Source organism: Thamnophis elegans, chromosome 5, assembly GCF_009769535.1.
Source record: "Thamnophis elegans isolate rThaEle1 chromosome 5, rThaEle1.pri, whole genome shotgun sequence".
In the NCBI taxonomy this organism is placed as follows: Eukaryota; Metazoa; Chordata; class Lepidosauria; order Squamata; family Colubridae; genus Thamnophis; species Thamnophis elegans.
In genome coordinates, this window is record NC_045545.1 from 1099105 (window position 1) to 1114661 (window position 15557).

At 37.2% G+C, this 15557-nt stretch overlaps 1 protein-coding gene across 1 annotated transcript in view; it reads left to right on the top strand.

The window, feature by feature from the left end:
- NEK7 (NIMA related kinase 7) overlaps positions 1-9094 on the top strand; it is a 64555-nt gene extending 55461 nt beyond the window's left edge. The window contains exon 10 of the mRNA XM_032217583.1: positions 7624-9094. Coding sequence (XP_032073474.1) covers positions 7624-7734 — 111 coding nt within the window. The 3' untranslated portion in view covers positions 7735-9094. The remainder of the gene's footprint in view (positions 1-7623) is intronic.
- The last annotated feature ends 6463 nt before the right edge of the window (positions 9095-15557 follow it).

Sequence of the window (15557 nt, forward strand, 5' to 3'; positions counted from 1 at the left end):
TAGAATATCATCTGAATGCTATATCCCGCGGTGTTCTTATTTACCCTTTTGAAAACGTTGTGAAAGAATGAAACTCTTCCCTCCGTTTACTGTGATCTAAGGGCCTACATGGAGGTGATGAAAAAGTAGTTATGCTCAGGAGTAATGACTAGAACTGTGCATAGTGTTTGAGAGGGGTGCGTTATGAGCACCATTAAGCGCATTGTTGCAAGCAAAAATGCCTTGAAGCATTAAAGCAACTGTGTCACCTGAAAAGCTCAGCATGGCTGTTTCAAAAACTTACCGTGGTTGCCTCAGTGGGACAATGAACAAAGCAATATGGCTGTGCACGCAGAGGCATGGGAAGACAATTGAAGATACTGACTGTTTTGAAATACCCTGGCTGTTTAAAGGCTCTGCAAACCAACCTTTTGAAATGCCTTGTGTAACCCTAATAACAATTTTGCAATATGTGTGTTCTGTACTGTGTGCGCGCTTTTTGTAACCCACGAAAAGCACACAGACGAAAAAAACCTTGGAGACATTTTTATATCACAAAATGTATTCCAAATGCCAGGTGAATTTCCAATATGATATACTTCTTCATGGACTTATGTATACAGGAACCACCATAAGCCCGTTTACTATTCTGTTTTTTTTTGTGGGGGGGGGGCGGGTGTGCATTCAGAGATGTACATAGAAGTATCACAACATGCTGCAACGAAATGGGCACCAATGTATACTTTCCATTCTTTCTCAAGCAATTTTGGTTGTTTGGCCAAAGGTGGCACTGAATGGAAATGCTTTCAGTTTCTGTGATAATTAATGCAATACATATTTGTATATCCATACGTAACTGCAGAGGAGAGGAAAATATGCTTACATTATTTACAGATACTGTAATATGCTTATCCATCAGGATGCAGTGCCCTGGCTAGGAACAGTTATGCCCCCAAAGGCATAGGATAAAAACTTAAAGATACTTTACACCCAGCAAAGAAAACTTAATATTTCTGCTAAGAATGGATATGTCTATAGTAACTAATACGAAGATGACTTGTCTTTGTGTGACTCCTTTACCATGTATGGATGTATTTTTAAAAAAAATTTAGGACACCTAAAGTAGCAGGAAAGATAAATTACACTGTGTAGAAAAGCATATAAAATCCTCATATTTTGTAAACAGTAAAAATTCTGGGGAATAATATAATTCCAAACTCCCAAATCTTATTACTTTTAAAGATTTTATTTACTAATTAAAACTGTGGTTCATGTAGTATGGGTCTCGTTAAAAAAAACCATTGTATAATATTTTGCACTTTCATTACATGGAGAATTTGACTATGACATTTTCTGCGCCTGCTTTTAAAGATGACTAGGAAGATGGTGAAGTGGATCGGATGGTCTTTGCTGGCGTCTGCGGCATTGACTTAATGTAGCTTTTCCAATTAACTGTTTTTTTTTTCTCCCAGTGGCCATTTTTAATTATGACAATTGTGCAGACTATAAATATGGCAATTTCACCTAGGCAATTTCAGAACCGGAGGCCTAGAAATACAGTAGGGTGTGAACAATAATGCAGAATGATAGCAAGAATGTCAGGGCCCGTCCTTTGTTGTGTCATTCATGCTGTCTTCCCTTTTCCATGAAGCGCATGAATATTTCACGTAGCTGCACCCTCATCCTCTATTCTTCTTGACTAATTTTCAGACTGTCTGAATTTGCATTTCACATGGTAGCTGATTAGGAGATGCCGCGTGCAGCAGTGAAGCCTCAGCAGGCGGTTGCCATGGTGACCTTCGGCAGGATTTTAATGATGATACCACTAGCGGTTCGTTGAAGTCGGCCTGCCTGGAGGGCTACTTCACCGCGGCTAAGTGTGAAGTTGGATATATAGATTCCCAGCCAAGGGGCAGATATCAAAGCCCAGGCCTGATGGGAGCCTTGGTATTCAGAGATGGAAATAATAATAACAACAATTATTATTATTATGTAGATAGGAGAGGGGGGGGTTTAAAAATAACATGCTATACTACCCCCTCATTCAAAAACAAGGACTTTATTTTTGCAGCCTTTGTTTTAAAAACCTTTTTCTATACAATAACATTTGAAAGAAGGAAAGCCCGATCTATTACAGATATGGAAATAATTTCCTGACAAAGTGGAAGATTCAGTAATAGAAGATGTACTGTTACTGTGAATAAGTTCATTGTTCCAAAATTGTACTTAGAACAAAACTGGGTGTTTTTTTTTTAAAGAGTATGGTTATGATCCCAGTTAACTGTACATTTTAATGTCCTATGTTTTGCACAGACTCTGTGCTACAGAAGAAGACAAAAGCTGTAATGTATGAAGCACAGCCTCCGAAAGACTTCTAAAAAAATGTAGGCTAAGCTTTCCTGTAGATTGAAAGGTTGAACCCAGTTGAACAGAAGAATTAAGGGATCACAGAACAAAGAAATATACACAAAGATGTCTTTTTGCATTAACCTCTGCTTATTTTTTGACACAAGGCTTTTAGATAAAGGCAATAATTTTTAAATCAAAATTTATTTGAGTGTACCTCCATTTTTGATGGGTAGTTACAGTGCAGATTTATTCCGTTTGACAGTTTTCAGCATTTGAACCACTGTATAAGTTCGTTCCCAGCATTTAAATCAATTTAAACTTCCTAATTGAGGATCTACTGGATACAACTCCATTTTTGTTTCTTAGTCTCATGTAACACTCCTCATTTCACATGCCAAGACAATATGATGTGATAATGTTACTTCTTTCCTTATCCGAAATCCATTCTGTGAAAAGTTCCATCGCTTCCTTAGACCAGTGGTTCCCAAACTTGGCAACTTTAAGACTTGTGGACTTCAACTCCCAGAATTCTCCAGCCAGCAGAGCTCTGCTGGCTGGAGAATTCTGGGAGTTGAAGTCCACAAGTCTTAAAGTTGCCAAGTTTGGGAACCACTGCATTAGACCCTTAGGCTGACAACTGCATTTAATTTCCATTTTTCTTTTAATGTCTGAACCGTTAGAGTGCTTCTAATTGATGAAAAGGGAAGTCTCAGTATTCTGAAACTACCTAATTACTGTATTGGTTTCAAAGACTGCAATGTTGTTTTTCATTTTTTTGCTGTTAAAAATATTGGATTGGAGGAGGAAGGAAGGAAATTGACAAACCAATGTTTTACAAATGTGTGTCCTGGGCAGTAATTTTATATATTCAATTTCTCTCTCTCTAATTCTAGTAAACTCACTAACTCTATCTAAGGCTGGCTTTGACTGCAAATGAATAGATACCATCTTAAAACTAGTATAGGGATATGTGCTAGATTTCAAGGTCAGCTCATTAATGAGAATTTGACTAGCAGAAAAATCTGACAGCCTTGTCTTTTGGAACCTTTTACATTAATGATGATATAGAAATAAAAAGATAATAGTAAGTATTTTTCCTTTATGCTTCTTAGGCTGTTACCACAAAGGCTCCTTATTCTGGTCTTCTTGTAGCATGTGTTTGCAACCTAGGTTATCTCCGTCCTTTTTCTGGGCATGCAGAAGTTAAAGCATGAATTCTAACTGCCCATTATTTTTTACTTTCTATCCATGTATATAGGTCATAGGTTAGACTTGGGATTAATTAAATATCCAACAAGTTGGGGACAGATCAAGTTGTAGAGATGTGTGTGGTCTTGAGATAGGGGGATCCTTTTGGGAAATGGCCCGCAAGATACATCTTCAGGGAGAGGAAGGGAAGTTCATAGACAGGAAACATTTCTGTTTCTTTCAACTGTATTTACATTTATTTCACCTTCTTGCAAATGTGTAGTTGCCCATAAATGAAAAATCTTGGTCTGTGTTTTCATTGTTCAAGATTTCCCTCAATTAATAGCAATAGCAGATTTTTATCTACCGCTTCATAGGGCTTTCAGCCCTCTCTAAGCGGTTTACAGAGTCAGCATATTGCCCCCAACAACAATCTGGGTCCTCATTTTACCCACCTCGGAAGGATGGAAGGCTGAGTCAACCTTGAGCCGGTGAGATTTGAACAGCCGAACTGCAGAACTGCAGTCAGCTGAAGTAGCCTGCAGTGCTGCATTTAACCACTGCGCCACCTTGGCTCCTACATTAAGATCCATTGGTCAAGAATTATGGTATTATGATAGGTGAATAATTTGCTTTCTCTCTACAAAAATATCAATAAAATAAAATCTGGAGCATTGCTTTTTTGTGATATCATTTCCAACTCCAAAATGTCTGAACATATCTCAGTCAAAACTACATATATTTTTATACCTCTTCCAGTTTTAAGTGGAATTAAGTACTATCAATTTTATTTTCAATCCCTTTTATTTTTAGTTCCTTTTTTAGTATATAGTGTCCCCCTTCAGCCTTGGCTGAATGAACGAGAGTGTTCAATTTTCAAAACAAAATATTATACGCTATGAAATATGAGTCAAATTGGAATATACTTAATGTGAATCTATATAAATATATAAAATAAGTTTCTCCAAGATATTTAATGCTTACTACAATTCCATCTTTTTATTAACTAAAATATTTAGATAATGAATCTTGTAATATTATGCAACTAAAGTATTAATAGTTAAATTAAAATAGTTAAGAGCTGAGGTGGCGCAGTGGTTAGGGTGCAGTACTGCAGGCCACTACAGCTGACTGCTATCTGCAGTTCAGTGGTTCATATCTCACCTGCGCCACCTCGGCTCTTAAGGTTAAGGGAAATAAGTAGCCACCCTGACTTCTCTAACTCAGCTCAATGCAAATTACCGTTTTTGAAGTCAGCCAGATACAAATGATGCCATTAGCTCCATGTTAATAGAAGTAGCTTCTTGGCGGTGTAGGTTTGTTCATCGTGCTACTGGACAAGTACTTTCCAGGACTTGTAACTGCCCAGTCCTTGTTACTTGCTACTGTAAACAAGTCACAGTCTTTCAATATGTCTTCTTATCAAGGCCATAGTGAGTTCAAAGAGTGCAGTGCAAATGCTCATATTCTGACAAGGTTTTCAGAGATATTACTTAGAAAGATTTAAATCAAATCTACTGGCACTTCTTCCCAATCACGGCTATTAAAATACCTGATAATCTGCCTCATTCTAATCCAATTTTAAAGAAACCGATCAGCCTTTTATTTTCAAATCCAGGATCAAAATTCAGAACAGAAACAAAATTGGATTATATCATTTCTCTTCTCTCCCTTCTGTTCCAGTTAATCAGCACAGATAATATTTTGATCAGAATACAGTATTAAGAATATGTGTCTGCATACAGGTTCCTTCCCTTCAATTTTAGCTGAAAGCTTGACTACAGTACAGGAGATATGACATATAGAGTACAAGCATCTTCATTAGTGAAGATTTAATAACATTTACTTTAATTATACATTTTCTCTCTTGCATGCATTCACATTCTTCTTAGATGTGGCTGCTTGAGGAGGTCCACAGAATATATCCTGTTTCTTTGAACAAAGTCCTATGGAAATGCAGAAAGCATAACTGGATTTCTGGAGCTAGCTGAACTAATTAAGGGACTCGCATTATTCTGTAACAGCCTAAGCAATACGTTGCTCCCTTTGCTTGCTTGACTTTGAGAAGTAAATGAAAAGCAGACATTTATGTTAGACTTTCAGAACTATATCCTATCTTTGCAGTGCTTGAAGAGTTACTGCTAAGAACTTTGTGGACCCGTTTAATAGGAATGGTGTTGTGCTATGCATATTTGTTCTCAATGCACTGGCCACAGTTGTTCATGCCCTTTGTCGCTTTTCATGCTTGGGACTACTGTAATTTAATCTACATAGGGTTGTAATCGAAAGCCACTCAAAAGCTGCAGCTGCACAGTGCAGCTGTCTTTGTGTTAACGGGTTAAAAGCCTTTAACTCTGCATAATATCTTGATGCTGGAAATACATTGGTTGCAATTTGTTTTCCAGGTACAAGTCAAAGGAATTGGGCAGCATTTGAAACGATGACATTGGTTATTGTTTGTAAACTGTACAAGTCTTGGATCCTAGGTAAATGAGCTGCAGTGGTGCAGTGGTTAGAATGCAGTACTGCAGTGTACTACTTCTGCATCACTGGCTGCCAGCAGGTTGGCAGTTCGGGTCTCACCATCCTCAAGGTTGACGCAGCCTTCCATCCTTTTGAGGTATAAACTGGCTGGGCTGGGATGCTGATAGAGCCGAGGTGGCGCAGTGGTTAAATGCAGCACTGCAGGCTACTTCAGCTGACTGCAGTTCTGCAGTTCGGCTGTTCAAATCTCACCGGCTCAAGGTTGACTCAGCCTTCCATCCTTCCGAGGTGGGTGAAATGAGGACCTGGATTGTTGTTGGGGGCAATATGCTGACTCTGTAAACCGCTTAGAGAGGGCTGAAAGCCCTATGAAGCGGTATATAAGTCGAACTGCTATTGCTATTGCTATTTTCCCTCTGAAAGATACAGGGTGCGTACCAGAAGCGGATGGCTTCCTAGCTCCGAAATCAGCCTTATGTCTTCTATCGATATTCAATAATATTATTAAATGCTCCTGGGCTATTTGGTAATTTATTGATGTTGCTGAATAGATTGTTTTATTATTAGATTAGAATATGAGTATTTTACTAACGTCATTATATTGTACCCTCCTATGGTCTAGGACAGTGTTTCTCAACCTTGGCAACTTGAAGATGTCCGGACTTCAACTCCTAGAATTCCCCAGCCAGCGAATTCTGGGAGTTGAAGTCCGGACATCTTCAAGTTGCCAAGGTTGAGAAACACTGGTCTAGGATTACAGCAGCCTGTAGATCCTAGCAGATGAACAATTGGAAGAATGAATGCTCCTAATTCTACATAAATTGTTTTAACAGTGCTCTCTCTTAAAGTTATTTTTAATTTACCGAATATGTTTTCTAATTACAAATTGCATATTTTCATTGCTGCTTTATTATACTGAAAACAGAAAAGGTGGGAATTTATTTGTGGAAATATTTTGTACTAATTTTGCATATCTAAAATAAAACTTAAGAGTAGATATTATCATCACATATTAGACCAAAGAGCTAACAGTGTTGTGTTGATTTCTGTGGTTTGGGGTAAATAGATTTGTAACCTAAAGACTCATGGTGTTCATCTAAATCATATGTGTTATGCTTTTTGCTTAGCAAGTCTCAGAAACCATGACAATTTTTCCATTCCATGTAGCCATTCCTCAGTGCTCTGCAGTGTCATTGAAAAGAGAACTCAGTTTATGTTTCCATGATAGTTTTGAGCAATTTTAGGATTAGTGAAGAATCCATCATGGAAACATCGTTAAGCACCTGCTATTCATTACGGCCCTTGTACGAATCTTGTACTCAGATATTTAATACTATTAAATACAGGCTGGAGTCCTGCAGAACTATTGTTGATACTACTGTGACTATGTAGAGAATTCTATAAAAGAAAATGCAGTGATTAAAACAATACTGTTTTATAAGGAAGCATATTTTTAAAAATTATTCCCTTCTTTTTCTTTTTTCTTTTGCTTTTCCAGAATTTATAACTTGCATTGAACTTGTAGTAGAAAGGGATTCTCATAATTTTGCCTGCAGGAGTATTTTTTCTTTTCTTTTTAATTCTTTGTTCTTTATATGCTCTTTTTTTCTTTTTTTTCCCTAGCTCCGGCAATTAGTTAACATCTGCATCAACCCAGATCCAGAGAAACGACCAGATGTAACCTATGTTTATGATGTAGCAAAACGCATGCACGCCCGCACAGCTACCAGCTAAGAGATTTGCCCCACAGGAGGAACACAAACAAGTTGTGAACATTTAAGCACTGATATGCTTTCTGCCCAATTTTTTTTAAATTGTCTATTGCTTTAAATTTACTCATGTGTCAAAGTTATATTAACACCTTTGTTACATAATTTATAAGTAAAGGCTACCTTGTATTTTTTAAATTTTAAGTATAAGATTTTAAACATAGGTAAATTGTTGTTACAACTTAGAGTAATTGCACTTCAATCATATAATATACAATTATTGAATAAAGGGGAAACATTTTTATATAGTTTTAACTTTTGTCTACCATGTCTGAGTTGCAAGTTTTCTTAGGAAGATAACTGTTTAATTCCTATAAGCAAAGTGGATATGATGAATATGATGAAAGCATAACTACTGAATTTATTATCCATTAGTAAATTTATTGCTGGTTTTCTTTCTACCCCTCTCCCAGGATTTTTAAAAAAATATTTTTTAAAAAATAATGTATAGTTTTGCTTGTCAAAAAATGTCTATTTATTTGACATTGAGCTTTAAGGCAGTTTTTGAATGTGAAAATGTGGCTTTTTCAACTGGGTTGGGTTTTTTTTTGGGGGGGGGGCATATTTTTCCATACTGGGAAACAAAGAAGAAGAAATCTGGTCAAATTGTTTGTTATCTAGTCTTATACTATATTATAACCCCAATCCCTAATTTTGATTTCAAGAACTGAGAGAATTTGTACAATGTCTAGGAGTTAGAATTAATTAGAAGGGATTATCAGGGTAGAAGGGATGTTGAGGATTATCTGGTCCAGTTCCCTGCTTCATTTGTACCACAGGTTGTCTCTGCTATCACACTTAATGGCTTAAATCAGGGGTGTCAAACTGGCAGCCCAGAGGCTGGATGTGTCATGCACAGGCCACACCCACCCTGGCTCCTCAAAGGCAAAAAAGGTTGTGATGTGTCACATGACACAATTGAGTTTGACACCCGTAGCTTAAATAGAAAGCAACATTTAACCACTCCAAAATCAGCTTGTTCCATTGGCTTAAGGTTCAAGCTTGTAGCTATAGTGTAATCATTCTCCAAATCTGTGGCTACTAAGGGTAAGCTCCAGTTATAAATTAGTTTTCATGTCAGTATTATATTGCTAAACACATAAAAATTAGTGGACTAGTAGAGTAATTAACTTTGGGCTGGATGGTTATGTGTGTTTAATTGCATTGGCAGAGATGACTCCAAGAACCTAAGAGATTGTGGTTTAAAAGAAAATTGCTTTGAAGAACAGTATTTTCTACAACATGTACCCATTGGATCTTGGATGAACCAAGGACACGTCCGGAGCTGTGCAATGTAGTTTCTTCATAGCAACATCCAGCCACTGCTGAAATAATATAAAGCTGTCCTCATTACTATGACTTTGGCACTTTGATGCTTGGATGACAATAGAAAATATTGCAGAAGTTACAGAAGTAGCTATGTGTAGGAAAATAGTCCCAAGATATTTGAAATATGAGGGACACTTAAAATAAATGACTGTCATTTGGAAATTCCTTCAAATTGTTTACATAGAGTAATGTCTCCGTATGCTGCGATTCATAATATGTTTCCCCGAAAATAAGACAGGGTCTTATTTTCTTTTGAACCCCGAAATAAGCACTTGGGGAGGTCTTATTATTTTTGAAGTGCAGGAGGTGGTGAGCATGATCACCTCATGGAGGCTGCTGTGTTGCAATATTTTCGGGAAGGGCTTATTTTCAGGGGGGGTTATTTTAGTGCATGTGCTCAAAAGTCCAATTGGGCTTATTATCCGGGGAGGTCTTAGTTCGGGGAAACAGCGTAATGCTGAATGGAGGCCATTGTGTATGTTTATGTAATTAACCTACATATGAGTAGAGCCTACTAATTATGGTTAAATTATGACTGTCTTAACTACAGTCATAGGGGTACAGTCAGAGGTAACCCACTGCTGGGCAGGGTTTGATATGAATTATCTATTACAGTGAAGGTATCTGCTTTGAAAATCCTTTATTTAAAAGACAATAATGGCTGGAATTTAAAAAAAAATGTTTTAAATTGGTGAAGTTTTTATTAGCCTTTAGAATGACCTGAAATGAAATAGATCAATAAAGCAATAAATATTATGCTATCATGAAAGAATATTAATTTATAACTGCAAGAAATTATGTAGATAAAGGTCTGATTGTTTAACATGTTGAAGTTCGTAAACAAGGCTTCCCTAAGACAGTCTCCCCCAGTTGTTATACTGCAGATCTCAAAATCTGCAGCTAACACATTGCAGACATTTTGAAATTAAAGGAATATATAAAGTTGAAATCCATAATATCCTAAGAAAGTTAATGAAAAAAAGGAAACTTTTCAATCCTTCTTTGTGAATATTAATCTTAACAGATTAGTACCAATTTATCATTTATTTCAGTCACATACATGACTATAAAATTATGTGTCATTTCATGATTACAGCCAGCCCTGGTCTGTCCCTCTTTGCAATGAACTAGGTAAAACATAAAACACATGCCCAGCTGTCTCTTAAATGTGTAGCAGCACTGTCCATTTCCTGTTGTTCTGTTCCAGCTAGATAACTGATTTTTAAGAAACAGGATTTTTTTGTACAAGATTAGTGGGAATAATGAGGTCTAATGGCCACTAATTGGACAGGTATGAAACACATGCCTTTTGTTGCATCAGCTTCTGTTAATGTGATTTTAAATTCTATGTCCAGTAATATTTGGCGTATATTTAAAACTTTAGTACAACATCTATTCATAGAACCCATGAGGGAGAAACTTGAAATTTTTGCCTTTTCCCTTAGCACATGTTTGACTTCGTAGGAAAATTCATAGATAATGAAAAATGCTAATGCCTGTAAAATTCTTTCCTCTTTTTTTTGCTAGGGATAAAACTAAGATAATATTTGTTAAAACATTGAATAAAATAATATCCTAGTCCCTTGTTCCCACCACAACATTCATGCTTTCCTATGCAATAATACTTCCGAGTTCTGTATTTTTCTTTTCTCCACTGAAGAGAAGTAGCTGCAGCATTTAAAATACCATAATCTTCATGTGGCCTTCTGGCATGCATATTTGAAAAAGAGATTTACTGAATTCACTCCAAGTATGTATCACTATGTGCGTATGTATGTGTGCATGACTATCTTACACAAAATACTTTGGGCAGTTGTTTCTATCAATAAATGTTGGGAATAATGATGACATTAATTCCAATGTAAACCAAAGACATATTTGTAAAACTATCTGATATTGATAAAAATATGTGGACTAAGTATGTAAATTAATTTCATAAGTGTTGTGACTCAGCAGACGTCTTCTGTGAGTCTTTTCAGGATGCGAGATTAACTATGCAGCTGGGGCTCGTTAGGGGCATATTCTGGGGATAAAAGGATGGATGGTGCCACACCCTAGTTGCAGGAGTCAACGTTCCTTGGTTCTTTCAACGTTGATTGATCATCGGTCGTGGTTTATGTAAGATACACTTGGAGAAGTGCTTTATTTCCTGTAACCCTGATTCAAGGCTACACTTGGAGAAGTGCATTGCTTGTAAGAGTTTTTGTTTGGTATTTTGTTATCTAGTCAGAGACTTTATTTATGTTATTTTTTGGGCTCGCAGCCAGTCGGAGCCGAGAACTGATAAAGAGAGTTCCTTTTAAGTTGCTTGCCTGTCGTCTGTTATCGAGCGGAGAAGGGGGGACAGAACACATAAGTATGAAAAAGTTACATATACTGATATACTGTATCTGCTGTTAGCATCAGACATAGTGGATTTTAAGCTTTGTTAAAAAGAACAAGCTTGCTCAAATCTCACTACATACCAGCAAAACCAAGACCAGGATAATCCTTAAATTATCCTTACATCATGATCAGGATAATTCTTTCCCCTCCCCAGTACTATCCCTTTCTCAAGAATCAGGTCACTGTGTGTTGACACAGACATCTCATTCATGCATTGCAATAAATAGTGAAGTTCCTTCCAGAACATTGATATTCAGAACTGAGTTCTCCAAATGTGGGACTACAACTCCCATTGTCCATAGTTAGCATACTTACCGTATTTTTCAGAGTATAAGACGAACCTTTTTTTCCTCAAAAAAGGCTGAAAATCTGGTTGCATCTTATACATCAAATACAGCATTTTTTGCCTCATGAACCCCCGCCCCTTCATCATAGCCTTCTGGAGGCTTTCAGAGAGCTCCCGGGGGCTGGGGAGGACAGAAATGAACAAAAAATGGGGCGTTTTTTGCCCCCCAGCCCGCAAGCAGCGCTCTATAAGTCTCCATAAGGTTATGCATGCAATTTGTTTGACAAAAAACAGGCCCGTATTTGCGAAAAATGGGCTGTTTTTGCTCTTTTTTGCCCCACCCCGAGCACTCTACAACCCCCCCCTATTCATGCCTTGGGAGGTTTGCAGAGTGAAAAAACTCCCCCCCCCCGCTTTCGGAAAGCTCTTTAGTTAGAGTGATTGATGAGAATGACATTGCTCAAGCGCTGTGCCAGCAGAAACAAAGTCTTAGGAGCTGCAGGTTGTCAGCGATTTCCTTCTCCAGCACATGGAATATAAAATACATTTCTTAATATCTTGATTTGACTAGCAGGGTGTGTGTTGGGTGTGCATGTATGCCAACCACCTGTTTGATCTCACCCAAATAATGGAAAGTGGTAATGTGCATAAGAGTCCAAAAAAAACCCCTCAGGTTCCTGACAGTATAAGGTAGGAGGATGGCAGCTGAGCAATTTCTGCCTCTGAACATTCATTTTAGGCAGATCGAGTGCTAGTTCAAGGCTAACAGGGCTCTCTATCAAGACCCAGGAAAACAACTGACTGAAGTTCTGTTCATCATTGCGTTACTGCATCTGGATTGCATATATCTGGAAATTACCAGGTGGCAGCGAAGAGTGTGTTTCTGCATTGTTCAGCTATTGTCTGTGGATTTTTACAGCGGAAATCAGGTAATCCAACTCTGTCCACACTAAACTGTTTTACATACTTAGCAATTGCTAGGTAACAAATGCCTTAATTTTTCTTCTGCACTATAAGAAAATACATATATTTTTAGATTCCATGTATGGGTACTGTTAATACGTTTGCTGTATTTATTTTAACCAAGCTGTTTGCTTCTTGGAAATAAAACTATTCTATATACTAAACAAAACTGAACGTAATATGCATAGTTTTATATTCAGTAATATTGTAATATTTCTGGCTTTATGAATATTTGTGTTGTGTTTGATTTCTAAATATACTCTTGCACAATGATCGTACTCAGTGTTCAGAATTTTATGTTGTACAATATCTTATATAAAGAATACATACATAAAATAAATGGTAAAATAAACTCACCTAAATTTATTTTCTGTTGAATCTGCCCCTTCCTTCCAACATTCTAGGATCTAGAAGGCGTTCAGTGAATAGGTCCTTGGTTGCAAATTTCAGTGGATTTGGCTAAGAAAAATGTAGGTATTGATTTAAAAAAATTAACTCCCCGTGGCCTTATCAGCAAAACTTCAGAAGAATAGCGCGGCTCCAGAAAGGACTTTCCTAACAATTTGCCAAACTCCACATATTGCTCCAATACAATAACTCTCATCTTTATTTTTAAGTGAAGGTTGCTGTATCACACTAGTATTTTTTAAAATGGGTATAGTTCTACATGCACTTTTTTCTAGAATCCTATTTAACTTTGCATGTGATGGTGTTTAATTATTTCTCCCCAATAACTTTGTATAAAATATTTGCTAGCTAAGGGTATGTTTTTTAAACCCAAATAATTTTAATTTACTGTTGGGTCAGAGGGAAGAGTTGAGTCCTTTGCTTCTCTCTTTTGGGTTATCCTGATCTCGCTTACTATTCGCTTACAACTTTTTTTTTACTGGAAAAGGCACGTAGGGCAAAATAATTTAGAATCTTCTAGTTTATGAGCGGCTGGGAAGCTAATTAGGTAAATTATAAAAAAGACATTCAAATGAGGTCAAGTTAAGTTTAGAGTTATGTAACAAGAACCAGTAAGACCAGAGCAAAAATATAAGGCTGGTAGTAATTAAAAGTTTTAAGTAGGGACATTTTTACACAGAACAGATTATTTCCAGATTATGTTTTGGATTTACATTTTATAATTAATTCCTTTGTTTTAGTTTGGAAACCTTCTTTAATGGGCCTTCCAAAGCCCAGTCAGGCCTTATGGAGAGGTTTCATCACATCTATTAAGAAACAGAAACATCATACTAGTTTCTAATATATAGCTCATTTACATTCATTTCCCAACTCTTCACCATTTGTAAATAAACATACCATTTGGCTTTCGTGTGTGTGTGTGTGTGTGTGTGTGTGTGTGTGTGTGTGTTATGTGTATTCAAAGAGGCACTCTGGGAGGGCTACAATATTACTTTAATCAGTGAGAATTCCATCAAATAGTTTTTAAAAAGTAAGCAGCAATAGAGATATAAAAAAAAATATTTTATATTTTTAACACGTAATATGAGCAATGGTTAAAGCACAGTATTGCAGGCAAACTGCCCACAGTGTGGAGTTCGATCTTGACAGGCTCGAGGTTGACTCAGCCTTCCGTCCTTCCGAGGTGGGTAAAATGAGGACCCAGATTGTTGGGGTATCCCCTGTATTCAGAAATACCTTGCAGTGCTAATTAAACTTGCTGTCTTTTAATTATCACTATTTCTACAGAATAAACAAAAGTTCTAGAAAACAACTGTCACTCATAAACACACATACACACACAGACACACACAGAGACAGTCTGCCACCTTCCAACTTCTACAACAAAATAAGACTTCAACTGAGTGTAAATGAGCTGTATTATATGAGTCATAAAATCAACAGATTATAAAATTACTGCCTATGGAAAGCAAAATAAGCAGCTATATCAACTCTTGTCTTGCATTTTAGTTTGATGTCCTTCACATGACCTGAGAGTTTCTCCCTGCTGCAGGTTTGATGCCCGATTGTCTTATGCACATCATGCGATTTTTTCATAAATCTCCTTGCTAGGGTGAAAAAAAATGAAGCAATTATTTGGATTCAACGGTTGTTTCTATTGGAATTGGTGTTAACTTACAGCTGTTAACAGACTTATGACCCAGTCTAAGCTTCATTAAGTAGAGTCCTGCTGATAGAGGCTATTGATCCCATAGCTAGCACAGGTGTACTATGCTATAATATGTTTTTCTTCCACTATGCTTTATTTTCCTCTCGGGGTAACCAATCGGAGGAATTGACCTGCTTGCCCAGAATGCGGAGAAACTAATGTGCAGTTTGATTTCAATTGTCAGTCTGATTGCTAGCCTTGTAAATCAAATCTCAATTCTACAAGGATTGCCACTTCTGCAGTTCTTTGTTACATGTAACTAATAGGAAAGGCGGCCTAATTAGCAACTGCAGTATCGCTAACACTAAATATGTCAAACATTCATCTGCAAATATCCTGTCTCTGCCCCGTCTACTGTAGGGATAAGAAATGCTCCATGTGATTTCCAAAACATTGTGATTTAGAATGACCGTGAAAAATACAGATTACAGATTAACAGAGTTGGGAGGGACCTTATAGGTCATCTAGTCCTACCCCCTGCCCAGGCAGGAGACCCTACATCATTTCTGACAAATGGCAGTTCAATCTCTTCTTGAAAGCCTTCAGTGATGAAGCTCCCACAACATCCGAAGGCAACTTCTGTTCCATGGGTTGATTGTTCTCACTGTCAGGAAATTCCTCCTTATTTCTAGGTTGAATCTCTCCTTGGTCAGTTCCCATTCATTATTCCTTGTCTGGCCTTCAGGTGCCTTGGAAAATGCATGGTTTT